Below are 18,187 nucleotides of genomic sequence, written 5' to 3'. Positions count from 1 at the left end.
TTATCTTTTATTGGAGATGAATCAGAAAGAGCTGTGCTCCCACCCCTGTCTCTGTTATCTCTGAACTGTGATTTGTGAATGTTTGTGTACAGTGTCAGGTGTGTGGCATATGTTTAAATGGTAGGTAGGTGGGTGAGGGAGTTTGTGAAAGCTGTGGAATGCTGAGGGCAGGTTATGTCAAATGTACAATAGACATACAATAGTAGGGTAAACTCAGGTGTGGCATTCCATTCAGATGAAAGTCAGGGTGCTGCTATTGCACGTGTATGTTGGCTCACTGAAAAGGCTCTGCTGTACTAAATGGAATGGAACCTTAATTAGTATCATTGGTAACGTTTGTTACCCTATTTCAGGTCACATTCTGACTGCCATGAAATGTTTTTATTAGCTGGTCGTGGCACTTCGAACTGCTCCCCGTAATCTTTTGTTTCTTTGTATGTCCGCCATGGCTGGTGTCTGTGTATTCGCTTCTTCATTCATAGATAGATCTTGTTTAGATCTCTCTCCCGGGTTTCGGCACCAAAACTTGTAGCGGTGCAAATACCATCAGACGGGACAACTTCTTGCTTGCAATTAAGATTTCATTTCATTTCCTATACGGTTTAACAATACTAAAAACAGGGGAAAGGGGAGGTGGAACAATGTTGGCATCAAGTTCAAGGTCCAACAAATCTGAATCGAATCGAATCTGAAGGCAGAGTGTCACTTCCTGCCTATAAGCACTCACAGCATGGGCTCAATCCCACTTAGGTGTGAATGGTCATTGTCTTATTGTCTTCTTTAAAGTGCTGTAAACAGTGCAATTCAATTAATCTCCATCTCCTCTTCACAATCCAGCCAGACTGCATCGATGGGCGCGTTAATCAATACTCTGCTGTTTCACCTGCTTGTACAAAATAAATGTGTAAGTAGTGAGGAGCAGAGAGCAAAGAAATGTTGTCTTGTGTAGATGTAACAATGAACATTTGAATCTTGGAAACAAGCGATATCATAATTCGCCAGAAGAGGGAGCCGCAAATCAATGCAAATCGTGTGTGAGTGTGTGCGTGTGTCATGCGTGCGTGTGCCGTGTGTGCGTGTGTTTTCACTTTACCCTTCCAGGCAGGGGCTGTGCCTGTAATAATACTGTTACTGTAATACAGTTTCTATTACACCTTTGCAGTGACACATTAGTTATTTATCACGCCATTAATATTAGACATTTATTCTGATGGTCAACCCTAAACATTAACGTTGACCAGACTTGGCTCAACTCGAGAGAAGCATGTGATGTGATCTCACTGATCTGTTTTCTGTTCATCCAACACAGAAAAGAGGAGCGCTGGGGGGGTGGGTGGAGGTCGAGGGGAGGAGGCTATGGAGGTATAAACAAAGAATTTCTCCAGTCTGGTAACCTCGCGTCACCAGACTTTTAGTTTGAATGTAACCGATTGGTTCGGCGCAGAATAAATAGACAGGGGAGGTCCTTGCAGAAACAGATGCTGCTGAACTGAAGTGAAAAACGCCAAAGTCAACTCAAAGGAGCACTATACAGTCAGTCAGCTGGTTTAGTTGATTTTATTTGACCACCATCATCAGATCATCCACCGATAATAAAATCCTTGGCGGCAGAGACGAGCGGCCGGGCTATAAGTGCACTCTATGAAGATTGGAGATAATAAGAAGCCACGGGCAGCTTCATATTGTGTTCAGGTAACAAAATAGCTACTTGCTAGCTTGTATGCAACTGCGCAGATGGCTGCACAGGCAGCCTCCTGTATGAAGAAAATAAATCCATAATATCAGCTAGTATACAGCTAAACGTTAACGTTACTTCGGTCGGTACTCGGTTGCATTGCAAATTTGCAGAAGCATACAGTTCAAAGTAAAAATGTATATGTCAACTACTTTAATTTCCTCACGAATCGTTGAATGTTATTTTACGTCTTGCCGCCCCCAAATAATAACGTGTTTGATTAAATATAGCACCTGTTGTATATAGCTGCAAGCTGCAAGCAACTGACTCATCCGGGCTAGAGGCCTGCCTAAACTTTACAGTAGCCCTAGCTCTGGTCCATAGCCTTCTGGACCAGAGCTACAGTAGCCCTGGGTCTGCAAGCTTTCATTTTCATTAGTCATTAGTCAGTTCCATATCAACATATAGGTTTAATTATGACACCACATAAATATTCCCACTGATTTTGATTCTCCATAGTACTGGAGGCAACATAACAACCTTTTTATTTATTAATTATTCTTATTTTAGAAATATTCTTTCTTTCACATCAGGATGCAATGTTCATTAGACACAATAAACCACCCACCTATCTCCCAGAATCTCTTCTCTCCCCAGTCAATTAGGAGTTTGAATGAACGCAGAATTAAGTTCAGGATGTAATTTGTATATGAGGGGACTTAATTTAACTGACTAAACTATTTTTTTTATATTTAATTTAAAAAGAAAAATCCTCTCTCACACTTATGCCTGTGTGCCAGTGATCACCCTCCGGGCCGTGCCTGCAGTTTCCCACCCCTGCTTTAAAGGGAGTTGTTTACTGAAGGGTAGTCTTACTAGACTAGACTGTGGTGTGGTATGCACGGCATGTTAAAGTCGTATGCATATTTGGTGACGTGTACAATGAGGGTCACCGAGGTTGAACGCATGTGTTGTTGTGTTGTAGCCTCAAGTTGTGTTTCTGTTTTGCAGGCAGAATGAACACCCTTCCTGGAAAAACAGTGTTGTCACTATGCAGGCGCACGTCCACAGGCGCTATGGGGATCTTGGCGGGCTCTCCTGGCCTACCTGCCCAGGATAAGGCCTGCTTTCAGGCACTACGGGTCTGCCACTCAGGAACCAGCCATAAAGGCAGCGTCAGTACCAAGAGACGTGGCTATGATATCACCAGAAACCCCCACTTAAACAAGGTTGGTTTCATAGATTGTGAAAAGCAATTTCTGATCAATGCATGAACTGATTTCCACCCAACAGCATGGCAGGCAGTTTTTATGTAGTGTATTTAGCTTTTTAGATTATCTGTGCAGCACTTTGCTAACCTTGCGTTGTAAAATGTGCTATATATATACTTTTGGACAAATGGCAGCATTGTAAAATGTGCTATATATACTTTTGGACAAATGGCAGCATTGTTTTCTCAGGACTATTTATAGTATACAGGAAAAACTCAGATTTAAGATCTGCTTAAAGGTAGCAGCTCTGTTTACATGTGCAAGGTCCAGCGGTCTACTTGGTACAGATAGTAGTCCTTAGGGTGGTTGTATTCCATTGGCTATCCTTCTTTTGTCACAACAGTTCACAAATCTTGCTGCTGTGTTTGCACATTGTTGTATTTCTCCCAATAGGTATGGGAGTTTTTTGTCATTGGTCCACAAAGTAGTGACTCGGGTTTGGCTACAGCAGTACTCCATAACGTAAACAGACATTTTTCCAATGTCATGCCATTAAATAGAAAAACTGCACAGAGACATGTAGTAACAGTGGATTTCTCTGCTTTTGGGAGTGACTTGACTTACAGTTTTACAGAGAACAGTGAACACTACTGCGGAAGATGACACTTCCTTCCAGTCCCTTTGCTTTGTCAGCACTAAACTACTGGGAACTGGCCCAGGAGTTAACTTAAGTTCACAGATGAATTCCCTTAGGTTTTTATTTTTAAAACAAGTAAGGAGTTCCAGTCGTAAGGACCGTGCAGCTTGCTGAAAATGACAGATTTTCAAGTGATGCAAACTAAGGTGAAATTAGGTTTTAGTTTTGAACACTGATGTTCTCAACCATTGGACAGAAGCACTTACAGATGACAGTCGGGTGTGCTTTGAAATCAGTGATGACATAACTCGATGAACTAAGGGACTTTGACTGAGGGACTGCCTTTAGTTTTTTTGAATTTTCGTTTTTTCATGTCATATGAAAGCAGGGAATCAACAATTCAAATTGACATATTGGCTGTTCAGTTTGACCCACCAGTTTTGGAGATGTGGCTTATAGAGTAATGTCTTGCAGTAAACAGCGAGTTGAGAAAACGGGCTTGAAAGGTTCACTTCTGTGGACTCTTAACATTACACCTAACTACATGTTTAAGCATTTATTTCATATTAACATTTCAGCTCTGATATTTATTTCAGACATGCTCTAGTATGTGAAGAGTCTGCCTGCGCTATTGGCTCATTTTGGATAAAATATAAATAAATTCAGTGTTTTCTCCTCTGGTGAAAAGCTGGAGGTTGCACGATGGCAGGCTCTCAACCTTTAAAGTGAATATAGTTCAAGTTTTCTTCTCACACACTCGTTTTTCTATCTCTCTGTTTCACTGCTGCGAAAGGATAATTAATATCCTATTAATAGGATAGTTAATTCAATTACTTCTTATTATTATAAGATGATTAGGCAGGCTCCCTTGGGTTTTCTGCAATGGGTTTACTTTAGCTTCTATTTAACTACGTTATTCTGTCAAGGTAGTTCAAGGTAACTGTTGACTGTATCTCTGTCTTCTCTCTCCCTCGCTCACTCATAGACTATGTTAATATGTTTATGTTGCACAGTGCTATTTTCAGCCTGGATTTCATCACCTACTACTCATAAATATTAGTAGTTTTAAATGAGCATGTGCCAGGTGAAAAGGGAGGCAGTCTTGAGTATTGACATTCTGATAGACTATAGTGTATACCACATTGCTAAACATACACAAGAAAACATCTGATGTGCATTCAGAATAGGCATGAATGTATTGTGCAACGAACCCTATTTGATTGTTTTCTTTCCTACAACACTCTGGCTTTTGCTGGCATACAAGAATGAATTTGAATAGCAATGAGAGCAATGAGAGAATGTACAGTAGGACATGTAAGACATTAAAGTGAGAGTGTGGGCAGGGGAGGGAAGCCATGCTCCCATGCCCATTGGATAGAATAAATAGATAAGTTTCACACACAACCCCCTTGGAACAACTGCCAGCACCCTTGCATGCGTGTAGCAGCACTAATCGCAACCAGGAGGCAGAGGCAGGGTCAGAAAGTTTACCAGGATAGAATTCTGTGGTGTGGACGGTTCTCTGTGACCTGGCTGGCAATGGCATGACCCTGTATTGTTTTCGGTTTAATGAACCCAAATTATCAATGATATGTTTTCCATCACATAACATCACTAGTACTTTACTACTGTAAGTTTTTATTATCTCTTATAGGGCTTTACACATTAGACAGAAGCTGCATATAGCCTTTGTGTGTAGAATGGTCATTGAGAGAAACATTTAGACACAAGACACCATGACTGTTTAATGTGTACTGTAGGGCCTGTTGACCAGTCCTCTACATCTATAACTTACTAGCTCACATAATACTACATGCATGATTTGTCAAAGCTCCCCAGGGCTGAATAAACATGGTTGAAGTTTAAGTATACTTTGTGTTAACACATCAATGTAAAACATCTGTTAATCATGCTTATAACTGATCATAATAGATGTGATTGTCTCCACCAGGCCGAAGGCATGCGGGGAGAGTATGTTTTGCACTCCGTCCGTCCGTCCGTGTGTCCGTCCGTCCGTGTGTGTGTCCGTGAGCAGCTGATCTCCGGCACCGTTAACCCGGTCGATGCCAAATTTTGCACACACACTCCCTGGATGCCAACGATGAACCTCTGCCCCAAAATTTCCAGAACGGCCTGTTATAGCGCCACCAGGAGGCCGCTTTGTGCAAAACAAGTTTTTGCACAGTACACCTACAGATTTTGTCCAAACATCGCGCAAATTGGTACACAGTCTCTCTAGAGCCATTCAACGAAACGGGTCTTTCAGATTTCTCAGACTCCATCCTGATTGGTTAAGATTGGCTTCCAAAGTTCACAGGAGTGCTCAGTTTCAAACAAAATGCTGCAAATCATGAACACATGAACACATGAACAATTTCAACTCAGCCTCAAGGTGGCGCTATAACTGGCCGAAAAGTGTTTTTACCTCTAATTTACTTTTGTTGCCTGCAATGTCCTACATTCCTATCCTGGTGGAGACCTGTGCCCAGAAGGGCACTTTTTCTAGTTTGATTTAATTTCATGTACTTGTTTTAAATGCACAGTGAGCAGCCAAAAGGATAAAAAGCCATTTTCCCTCTATTTGGGATGTATGAGTCACATTTACCGTAGCCCTGCCCTCTAAGCTCTACTGATGGAAGCAGTGATTCATTGTGGTGGAACTTTGGTTTCCTATTTATTTTGTGGGCTTCAGCTTTTTGCTGGAGTGGATTGAATACTTTCCAGGGAAGATGTTGCTTTAATGGTCACTCCATTCCGAACTTGCAGGGAATGGCATTCACCCTAGTGGAGCGCCAGCAACTGGGCATCCACGGCCTGCTGCCGCCCTGCATCCTATCCCAGGATGTCCAAGTGCTGCGTGTCATGAAGAGTTATGACACCCGCACCAAACCCCTGGACAAGTGAGCACATGCTTTATACAGTACACACTACAGTTACACGGTAACATGTTCACTATTACAATTTAGGCATTTTAGCAGATGCTCTTAATCCAGAGCGACTTACATTAAGCAAGAACAGAAAAGCATGGCACTACATCATATACATAGAATGTAGTTATCATGAATGAATCATACTGTAAGCTAAGAACGTAACAGTGGAATATCTATAAAATGAAACTATGCATTATATATATATATATATATATTATATATATATATATATATATATATATATATATATATAATGCTGTTTACATAAACTGCCATCTAAGTCTACATAAAATGCTGTCTAAGTTACATAAGTTGAGCCTTTGCATACGCCTGTAGGAGGTCGAGGCTAGGGCAAGTACTACCAGTATTCATATTTAGTTTACAATGTAACTACCAGTATTCATATTTAGTTTACAATGTATAGTGTCAATAATAAAGAAATGCCAAGGGTAATGACGGGTCATACGTACTGTATGCATTGAGAATTGGCATCCATAGGACTAGAAAATCGATTTCAATTGCAGAGATATACTCTCCATCCCCCCCCCCCCCTCACCCACAGGTACATCTTGCTGATGACTCTGCAGGACAGAAATGAGAAGTTGTTTTACCGTGTGCTGACATCTGACGTAGAGAAGTTCATGCCCATTGTGTACACCCCCACTGTTGGGCTGGCCTGCCAACAGTACGGCCTCGCGTTCAGGAGACCACGGTGAGACAAACGGGATCACACGTATGACGGCGACCGAATTTCGACCCTTGTGGAATCAATAACGGTCTTATCCAGTGTTGTTTTTGGCAGCAAATTTAGATTTTAGTTTTAGTCATAGTCTCTTGAATAGTTTTCATTTAGTTCACATTTTAGTCACCTGGGATGTTTTAAAGTTAGTCTAGTTTTAGTCGACTAAATGTCATAAGATTTTAGTCGACTAAATCTACGGTTGATTTAGTCGACTAAAATGTTTTTTGGCGGGCCATTTACTTCATTTTACAAGAGTTATGACGTTGTACTTTTTAACATTTTCAAAATGTAAGGAAATGCTCCTTTACAGACCATTGCTACAGTTAGATTACTGTATTATCACAAGGCTTTGTTGAATGTCTAATTGGTGAGTCTGTGCAGTCTGTTAGTTCCTGATAGCAGAACGCAGTCGTTCTCAATAACGGATAAGTGTTCTGCCTCTGTAAACCCATATATATGGAAGTATGTTGGGTAAAACGTTGATTGTTTCATAAATAACCATTTAATAAGCATGATAATGTATCGTAAGCATGTCATTACTAGAAAAATAAAGGAAAACAAAACTGATTTATGAACCTGACTGCTTTACAGAGGGCTCTTCATTACCATCCATGACAAAGGCCACATTGCCACTGTGCTCAACTCCTGGCCTGAGGAAAACATTAAGGTACCGTCTGTCCTCTCAGATTCAGAGATTTGTACGTGGGAGCTTGTTTAGCCCTTTGTTAACAGCGGTTAATGTCTCCACCCCTAGGCGGTTGTGGTGACAGATGGGGAACGTATCTTGGGTCTGGGCGACCTGGGAAGTTACGGCATGGGCATTCCTGTGGGGAAACTAGCCCTCTACACAGCCTGCGGAGGTGTGCATCCCCAGCAATGTCTGCCTGTGGTGCTGGACGTAGGAACTAACAACCAGGTGCTTCAGAACTGTGAGACGTGTGTGTGTGTGTGTGTGTGTGTGAGAGAGAGAGTGTGTGTGAGCACTGCCGTAATAGCAAAGCACAGATATGTATGCGGTATCATGTACTGTATATCATTTGTAGGCTAATCATTTGTAATGAACAAAACGGCATCCGTTTTTCTGATCAGGAACTCCTTGATGATCCTTTGTACATCGGACTTAAGCACAAGAGAATTAGAGGAAAGGAGTATGACGATCTTATTGAAGAATTCATGCAGGCAGTGACGGACAAGTGAGTACAAACATTGCATTGGCCATATTCACAGCGTTATCCCAATAGATCCATTTGGTTCCATTTGCACACTCTTCTCAGTTCAATTGACACTTAAAGATCCAATGACAGGCCCCCGAAAATGTCATTATGATATCGTACATCACACAGTCTCGGTGGAAAGTGGAAACGGTCTGAAAATTCACATGACGGGGCGCACTGAGCACTGGCTAGTAGGCTAGCGATTGGCGGAACACGCCCTGAATTAGTAATGGGTCACTTCCCACCACCAGTCAACCTGGTCTTAGCCTGAGCTAACGTGTTAGGTTTCTGGTCTAGAGGGGTGGGTTGCGGCTGAGATTTGCGCACGCCCTGATTGGATCTCATCGATCTGTCCGTCACCCCCGGCCCCTCCTCTCCCCCCTAGTGCAGCGCTACGTCACATCATTTGGAGCGACGCCCGCCCGGAAGGGTTGACTCCCACTTTTAGACCAGAGCGGCCAATGCGTTCCTCCAGGCTTTCCATTTTTGCACCAACAAAAATGAAAGCCTGGTACCGAGGCTAACCTGATCTTAACTTAAAAGTGCAATGTCTGTGGGGATCGCGCCCCAATCATGCCAGACCACACCACACCTCATTTTAAGAGCAACACACGCCCATGGGCAAAATTGGCGCAAGATCATCTGATATCTAGATGACGTGGGCAGCCATATGGCACATGCGTCAGGAGAATTGTACCAAAATATGCCTTGCACTCGGCGCTATACGTTTTTTGCGTCAGGTGGAAGATGGATAGTAGTATTTTACTGTGTACATCACACTTGAGTGTGTGTGTGTGTGTGTGTGTGTGACCACAGGTATGGGATGAACTGCCTGATTCAATTTGAGGACTTTGCCAACATGAATGCTTTTCGGATTCTCTCCAAATATCGCAACCGTTACTGCACCTTCAATGATGACATCCAAGGTAATGCTCAGTGTTTTGTCTTTCCTGAAGCCTACACTACAGCCAAGTTTGGGTCAAGTTTCAAAATGTGCAGTGGTATTTGGGTTAGGGCAGAGTAAATGTTATTGGCTCAGACTTAAAGCTGCTGCAATATATACAATATAAATAGCACATCTGCAGTGGATAGAGGTTGTCACCCGCCTACTATTCCATTGATAAATGCAAACCCTAGGACATCTAATGGTTGACGAGCACTACTGTATGTGATAATAATAATACATCTTATTTATAGCGTGCTACATTTTTTGCACTACATTTTTGCAAATCTCAAAGTGCTACAGGGTTTAAAAACAAGACATAAAAACAGCAAAGGCAACCAAACAACCAACTGGTGTCATGATTAGTGCTCAAATCTGAATCTCGATTTACCATTACCACCACAAGAAAATATTTATTAACCCATTTTGGGTGGGAACCTCTTTTGGTGTTTAAGCATTATGTTATACTTGAAAAATAGCAGATCTACAAGCTCATAGCGTGGCACTGAGTGCCGTGCTATGAGCTTGTGGGTCTGCTATTTCTTGAAAAATCATGCAAATCGTGCAAATCTTTGAATATATATATATATATATATATATATATATATATATATATATATATATATATATATATATATATATATATTCTTTCAGAGCGAACGTTTTGAACTCAAATCTTTGCTTATCCCTGGAACAACATATTTTCAGATGGGGGTCGGCGGCCAATTACATATATTTTTGGGGGTCGTTGATATGAAAATGTATGCGAGCGAGAAAGAAAACTGTCTAGAAGGCATTTGTAGAATCGTCCTCAGGTCTAAATGGGTTAAAAAAAGACAAACAAAAACGAGTAACTAAAATGAATTAGTTCTGCACGATTCTACACAAAATTAGATTGCATAGGTGTCTGAATCTAGATCTCTTATCTTTTTTAAAATTATTGTGCAGCACTAGTCCTGATGAGCACAATATCTCCCTGCTGGGCAAACGGAAATTGCTGGTATAAAAAAAGAAAAGTGGAAGACTGGGCTTGAATCCCAAGCAGAACACAAAGGTTATGGGTTGCATTGCAGCTTTAAAACAGTCTGGTAATGGGTGCCCAGTGCCCTGCCAAGATCAGCACTGTGACGTTTTAATGTTGGGTTATATAGTATTACATAGTACCCAATAATTTAAGTAATATAATTCGAAATACTCTCTTGATTCTGCAGAATTCTACATAATACATTTTTAATCTCTTTGACTTGCTCACATGATCTGTATTCTGTATCGCTGATCCACAAGCCTTCAAATGCTCTCTTCTGAGCGGCACATTTTGTCATTCTTCTGTCATATTATAGGCACAGCCTCGGTAGCAGTTGCCGGGATCTTGGCTTCATTGAAGATGATCAAGAACAAGCTCTCAGACCACACGTTTGTGTTCCAGGGAGCAGGAGAGGTATTAAGAGATTTGCCTGTGGTTATTTTGAAAGGAGTAGTTCACTCGAATGAACGCCATTATTATTATTATTATTATTTGTTATTTATTTATTTTGTATTAATTACACAGCCCACAGCCTTGAATTCATGGAGAGATTTATTTATTTATTTTCTTCTTGAGCCAATAATTTCATGACTGGGTGGCTGGTCCATGAGATTAATCCATTATGATGAATAAAAATAACCACCTAAGATGTCTTTAAGCCCACCCCTGTGACACAAATCATCTTCGTGTAAACCAGCTGTTCCAAAATCTTTCAGCTCGAGATCCAAAACACAGACCTTTAAAACTACTAAAAATAGCCAATTTACAACTATTACGGTATTTAGGGCAACCCCTTGCAAGGACAGTGGACACCCACATGATTGACACCTTAACCTGCAGCTTTTGTTGGAAATAGCCCCTATGCTATCTTTATGATAGATCAACATTGGCCTGGAAACCCTGCTGAGACCCTAGCCTAGGTGTCATGACATAATGTTTAAGCAGATGGTCTGCAACTGAAACTTGCACTTAATCTAGACTGTCCCATGAATGTGAAATAACAGAAAACATGGTCAGTGTGGTTCATCAAATATTCTTCACAACAACATTGGGCCCGACCCATTGTTTGGTAAGCACTGATCTAAAAAAAACGGTGAAGATAGAAGTTAGTTCTGGGAAACAACTGAAGTTTATGTTTATTGAAGGATCCCCATTAGAGATCCATGAATGATCCTCTAGTCTTCCCGGATGTAAATCTAGTGCAGCGAATCGTTTGGAATGAAACTTCATTTAGTTTTAGTCATATTTTAGTCACCTGGAATGTGTTAGTGTTAGTTTTTGTTGACTATCATAAGATTTTAGTCGACTAAATCTACAGTTTAGTCGACTAAAATGTATTTTGATGCCGTTGTAATGACTGATTTTACACTTGCTGAAAATAGCAGATCTACAAGCTCACAACGCGTCACGCTGCGACGCTGAGCTTGCTATTTGCAGCATGAAACCAAGTGTAAAATGACTTGTCTTCTATTTATTACTGGATCTCTTGTCCAATGGTCCCTTCCTAACATTTTAGTCTAGTTTTTATTTGACGACGAAATGGTCAATATATTTAGTCTTATTTTTGTCACCATAGCTTAGTTTTCATTTAGTTTCCATTTAGTTTTCGCCAGTGAAAACGAAATTTTTTCGTCTTAGTTTTAGTCGACGAAAACAACACTGTAGTACAGTATGGCTTCATGTGCAAGGTGTTGATTCGTGCTCTTTCTAACCTCGCAGGCTGCTTTGGGTATTGCCCATTTGCTCACGATGGCGATGGCAAAGGAAGGCGTGGCCCATGAAGATGCCGTCAAGAAGATCTGGTTGGTTGACTCCAAAGGTCTCATTGTGAAGGTAGTGTTGCTGTTGTCTCACTCACTCACTGTTCTCCGTCTCACTCTTCTCTTATACAATCCCCGGTTAGATTAAGTTGGGTCATCAGACTCGTCACCAATTAATGCTGCATGGAAAAAGCCAATGCATGCATCAGAAAAATATTCAACACACTCCAGCTCCACATGCATTTCTCTTATTACTTTGCTCTTATATGAATAAAAAGACAAATGCACATGGTGCATGACACATCTATAATTAATGTATTCATCATTTATAATTCTACTTGGTTGACTTCAGGAAAATTCCTAGAGTGCATTAACTTAAATTACCTTTTTTTAATCCAATATAGGGAAGAGGCAATCTCAACCATGAGAAGGAGGAGTTTGCTCACGATCACCCTCACCTGAAGACACTAGACGAGGTGGTGAATACCATCAAACCCACGGCTATCATAGGTGAGCTTTTACTGCACGTCTCTCCACTCAGGAGAAGTTAACTCTTCTTTCTTTTTAGAAACCAATACCTTTACAGCTACTTCAGTTTAGCATGGCCTGTAGACATGAGACAGCACATTAACAATAGACGGCTAACTGTTTATTTGGTCTTGCGTGTAGTGGTGGTTGGTCACAAGAACATATTCTTGGTTTGATTCTGGTTCAGGAACATATTATCTTTTATTAAGTTTAGGTAATAATCAAAGGGACATTTCACCGCTGGAAGAAACTCAGTTAATAGTATTTGTAGTAGATAACAGTAGCACAATTTCAAATGTGCACCCTATGGCCAGAAAAAGAATAAAGTCTGTGTGTTTACTAGGGTTTACTGGATTACTGAATTCCTACAATGCCCATAATGCTTTAGTGCACTTCGTAATTCTGGTTATGGTTAAGCACTGGTTGTTTATAGAGTTTGGGGATGGCTGACACAGGAAATACTTGCACGCGGGACATATCACCCCTCAACTATGTCTACCAGACATAACCCTTGCATCCAGCAGCCCAACCCAGTAGTCACTTTGAGTGGCACCGCAGGCGGAAGCCACGGGCGAGTCTTAACCGGCCATGTATGTATACATGTATGTCGGACATTACTAACCCTAACCTCACAGGGAGGCCAGGAGTGAGTCTTAACTGGCCATGTACTGTATGTCGGACTCCGTCGCGGTCTAAAACTTTACTTTATCCCTCCCCATATTTCTGGCAGAAGCCCTTGACGGGTGGTTTCTCCATTCTGCGAAATACTTGGGTCTAACTTAACCTGGTTGCCCATTTGATTGGCCTGAGGCTTGACAAACAAATGAGGCTTTCTGACAGAAATCACTTGCTGAACCTCGTCTCCCTTTGGCCATCGCACCTTACCTGGCTCAGCTTTGTTGAGCAGAATAAACAAATCCAGCGTGGATTAAAAGCATAGACTAATCTACCTACCATAGGCTAACAGACGGGTGCTACCTTATTGGGGGTTAGGGTTAAGGTTAAGGAGCACTAACAACACTGAAAAGTACTGTACAGAATAGGGATGTCCTGATCGGATCAGGTGATCGGAAATCGGACAAATGTCGGACAAATCGGACAAATGTCGGACAAATCATGTCATTTTCAAATGAGATATAAAGAGAAATAAATCAGATTATAAATTTCTTTTCAATAAAATAGTGTGTCTAAATAGGCTTGTGTCTAATGTAAATCTCAAAGAAAGCTGCATAAACAATGATATTTTGTGAAAACTGTCGTGTTTATGCTTGATGTTTGTCCTCCTGGGACACTAGTTCCAGCAGTGGCAAACATTGGTCTCAAAGATTATGCAACAAAGACATTCACACAGGCGTGAAATAGTCCCATGATGAAAACAAAGTAATGCAACCCCCACTATGCATGATATGATGACGTCCTGTAGTAGGCCTACTATCTAGATGGATAGTCAAATGATAGCCAAAGCCATGCAAATGGTGTTTTCTCTACAAGAGTTTTAACTTTGACCTCAGTTCCATAAGCTGTAGTTGCAAGATTCACTCAATCTAAAGCCCACCACACACCGGCTGCGTCCGACGCGCGCTGGCGCGCGGTCACGCCTCGCCTGCCGCGCCGATGCACTGCTGTTCTATTTTCCAGGCGTTGCCGCGCGGCCTCCACCCGGCTATCCGTGGGCGTGGCAATGGAATAGTCAACAAAACTCCCCAGCCGCGTGGTAGCGCGCCGCGTCCTGTTGGTGTTGCCGTGCGGCTATGGCGCGCGGCAATACTGTGCCGCGGCGCTACGCGCGGCGGTCGCAGACGGTGTGTGTCGGGCTTCATTAACCAATACATCATTATTTTTTGCTATGATTCCCTGCTTTCATATGACATGAAAAAATAAAAAATCCACAATGACAGTCCTTCTATAGTTCTAATAAAAGTAGTCACATATTTTTGCCTTTGCACAATTGAAAGGCAACAGACTAGAGTGACATAGATTTCTCACATGGCATAAGTGTTATTATTGTTATATAATATAAAGATCGGATCGGGAAATATCGGTATCTGCATGTCTCAAAATCAAATGATCGGAATCAGATTGGGAGCAAAAAATCATGATTGGGACATCCCTAGTACAAAACTGTTTTTCAGTTGTGCTTTTAAAAGCCCCCGCTTTTGGTAATGATGGCTGACTCATTGTGAAATTTTACCTCCACCTTTGCTTAACATACAGTAACAGAATATTGCAAATATCAGCTGGTGCACCGTTGCTTATGAATGTTGTCTTAAGTCCTTGATCAGGGTTTCAGTGATTTTCTTATAGGCTTATTCACACAGTAGCTGACCTTTTATTCTCTTTGAATAGCACAGTTGATGTCACAGATCATCTGTGTTATGGGGTGCAAGGTGCATTTATAAACACCACATGACCACAATAAATGTATCCCACTAGAAAACTGTTTTTGAATTGTCATATTGAAATCGTGGAAAGGATTTGATATATGATGGATTGTCCCTCTGAATTGAAGGAGTGGCTGCCATTGCTGGAGCATTCACTGAGAAGATCATAAAAGACATGGCGTCCTTCAACGAGAGGCCAATAATCTTCGCCCTGAGTAACCCCACCAGCAAGGCAGAGTGCACTGCGGAGCAGTGCTACACACTCACTGACGTAAGGAATCCTCTTGACCTCAATTTAATTCAATGCTTTTGTTGTTCATTCCAGCCATAACACATTTTTAACTCTCCAGTCAATGCACTAAACCCCTAGAAACTAGAATCATTTATAAGAAATAATATAGCAAATAAATGGTATACAAAAAGTGTGGAGCAATATGAGTCTGAATTATAAGCTTATTAAAATACAGTAATGCTGCAAACGGACTGAAAAGTCAAATCGTTTAACTTCACAGAAGGGGATTATTATTACCGGTGTATATATCAAGGAACCAGAGTCACCGACTCACACTGCCTGACTACTACTTCAGTAACCTGTCTTCCGCTCATCTTCAGGGTCGGGGAATCTTTGCCAGCGGAAGCCCCTTCGACAAGGTGACACTGGCTGATGGGCGTACCTTCTATCCGGGCCAGGGTAACAATGCCTATGTGTTCCCTGGGGTGGCGTTGGGTGTTATTGCCTGTGGTGTGCGCCACATATCGGATGACGTTTTCCTCACCACTGCAGAGGTGAGTTGTTTTGCTTGTCACTGTAGGAAGTGATTTGTTATACCACAACATCAGAGATGAAATACTGTTATGTCAGATCAACCATGTGTTCCATCATCTCTCCCCCCCCCTCTCTAACCTCGGCTTCCTTTCGTTTGTACGCCTATGTAAATAAAGCAAGCATAATATTACACCACTGTATGTATATATGAAGGCTGGGTTATGGATTCCATGAAAGGCAAATACAGTAGTTTTCCCCCTAGGAGTCAGTAAGTTCATTTCACTGTGGTAATAACTAATAAGTAATTTACTCTAATGTAATACAGGATGTAGAAAGGGAAAAATAGTAAGTAAAACATAATGAAACGAATAAAAACTAGCATTTGTTCTCTATTCCTGTTTTTGACCATTTGTGTCTTTTAACTAGGCTGGTTTTCATTAGCAATTTAGCATCCCTGTCATCTAACCTCTCCATGTGCGCCTGAGATTTTAATTGCTGTTTTATCTCTCAGGCAATCGCTGACATGGTAACGGAAGAGAACTTGGCTGAAGGAAGGCTGTATCCCCCTCTCAGTACCATAAGAGAGGTATCATTTAAGATTGCCGTGAAGGTAGGACATCTTTACATGTTTTCCACCCACATTCCTCAAATTGAACCAAGTTTGTCACTCTCCTTTGCAATAAATACTTCTGAGCCTAGGTTTCTACTCGAACATGACCCCGTGTCTACTCTACTCTCAACCTCAAACTGTTTTCTTGCTCTTTGTCCCTTTGCTCGTCTTCCACTCTTTATTTTCCCCTCTCTCTCTCTCGCTCTCTCAGATCGTCGCATATGCGTACAAACACAACATTGCTTCACTGTATCCCGAACCCAAGGACAAGGAGGCATTTGTGTTGTCTCATGTCTACAGCCCAGATTATGACTCCTTCGCTCTCGACACATACCAATGGCCCCAGGGAGCCATGAATATCCAGGATGTTTGAGTGCACCAATATTTCATGACACAATAGAGTCATACAATTCCTGTAATGTCTCCACCTAAAAAACGCTGCCAATCATTCATGCCTTTTTATATAGAATACTATATTGTTTTTTTGTAAACACTGATATACGTCTGTCCCCTTCTTGGATCCAAACACAGGAGTTCATTGTGAAAATGGTCAACCAAAGTAATGCTTTTTTAGTAATTACTAATTACTAATATATTTGTCACGATATTTCATATAGGAGATGTTTTATATCAGTGTTGTGCTTTCTTCATATCGGTGCCCTGTGCTCTTCAAGTGACCGAAAACACAATAATATTTATATAGGTGAAACACCACATCTAGTGTCAATAAGCATGTCTTGTACCTGAACTGCACTCCTTTTGTCGGGTATTGCAATTTCATTGCGCTTTCGCAGCAATGACAAGAAAGGTCTTGAATCTATCCAAGCTCACCTGTTGTGGCATATACGTCCTCTGCAATGTTGAAGGTCATTCTTTATTTGACAGTTTTTGAGCACCAGATGGAACGGGTTAGGATGCATGTTGATCTCACAGAGAGTATGCCACAGTAGTGACCATCTTGTCTGATGAATGACAGCACTTGAACTTGTCTGTTTGACCTCAGGATCTCATAACTCATATCACATTTTACCGAGTGAAGTCCTCTTCACATTGTTGTTGGCTGACCCATTAATGAACACTCCCAACTGAGATATTGTTCATCCATTGCTTTTGCTCTTTTATTGTGTTTTTAACTTTTTTTTAAATCTTCCTCACAAGTTTTCCTTCGTTTTTTTTCTCTGAGGCTTTGTGAGGCACCTTTTACGGTTTTAAAAAGTGCTATACAAATGAACTAGATTGTTATTGCTTGTAACAACACAGAGCAGCTTGTAACATCTTACAGTCGTGGCTTGTTTTACACTCCTGTTCTAGAATGCCAACGAATTACGTGCATATTGGACTCCCAGTTCCTATAACACTCGTTTGCTGAAGTCGTATTTCTGTTTGTATCTAGTCATCGTCTCTGGTTCCCTGTTGAAATGCTGCAAGAATGGCTAGCTATTTATAGAATGAGGTTAATGAATTTTATTTTCAGAATCTTAGGTCCTTTTTGGGTTTTTAATTTCCCCCCCCTTCATTGGGTATTCTATTAGATTTGTTTTGTACAAAGTTCTGCTTCCAGTGTTTCTGCCAAAGTTACTGATAGACATGATGAATCCTATTTCTCCCAGAGAAAGTGTTATGTTGTGCTATGCACTGATGTATGTGTGTGAGAGTCACGCATAGTGGGGTCGAGGAAATGAATTGTTACAGAAGGGAATGTAATACAAAATAAATATTTTCCCCCCCTCCTCCCTGTTTTGGATCACTTCCGATGACACTGTTTA

The 18,187-nt window shown here is 41.3% G+C and overlaps 1 protein-coding gene across 1 annotated transcript; it reads left to right on the top strand.

The window, feature by feature from the left end:
- Positions 1–1,444: 1,444 nt before the first annotated feature.
- me3 (malic enzyme 3, NADP(+)-dependent, mitochondrial) lies at positions 1,445–18,154 on the top strand. The gene is made up of 15 exons (XM_083776922.1): positions 1,445–1,692; positions 2,687–2,904; positions 6,290–6,423; positions 7,016–7,165; positions 7,787–7,862; positions 7,950–8,111; positions 8,285–8,388; positions 9,226–9,335; positions 10,693–10,790; positions 12,096–12,209; positions 12,541–12,646; positions 15,174–15,316; positions 15,658–15,831; positions 16,323–16,421; positions 16,633–18,154. Exons 2-15 carry the CDS (start codon positions 2,692–2,694, stop codon positions 16,792–16,794), a joined length of 1,845 nt encoding a protein of 614 aa, XP_083633048.1. The 5' UTR covers positions 1,445–1,692; positions 2,687–2,691; the 3' UTR covers positions 16,795–18,154.
- Positions 18,155–18,187: the final 33 nt, after the last annotated feature.

This window comes from Protomyctophum parallelum, assembly GCF_964188405.1.
Source record: "Protomyctophum parallelum genome assembly, chromosome: 11".
Lineage (NCBI taxonomy): Eukaryota > Metazoa > Chordata > Actinopteri > Myctophiformes > Myctophidae > Protomyctophum > Protomyctophum parallelum.
Note: the sequence above shows the minus strand (reverse complement) of the source record. Positions and strands in the feature narration are given on the sequence as shown.

What these genes read in the sequence shown, in the direction of transcription:
- me3 (XM_083776922.1), top strand. Translation starts at nt 2,692, where the DNA reads ATGAACACCCTTCCTGGAAAAACAGTGTTGTCACTATGCAGGCGCACG. An exon ending in ATGCAGGCAGTGACGGACAA is followed by an intron (nt 8,389 to 9,225) that starts GTGAGTACAAAC and finishes GTGTGACCACAG; the next exon opens with GTATGGGATGAACTGCCTGA. An exon ending in AGTGCTACACACTCACTGAC is followed by an intron (nt 15,317 to 15,657) that starts GTAAGGAATCCT and finishes GCTCATCTTCAG; the next exon opens with GGTCGGGGAATCTTTGCCAG.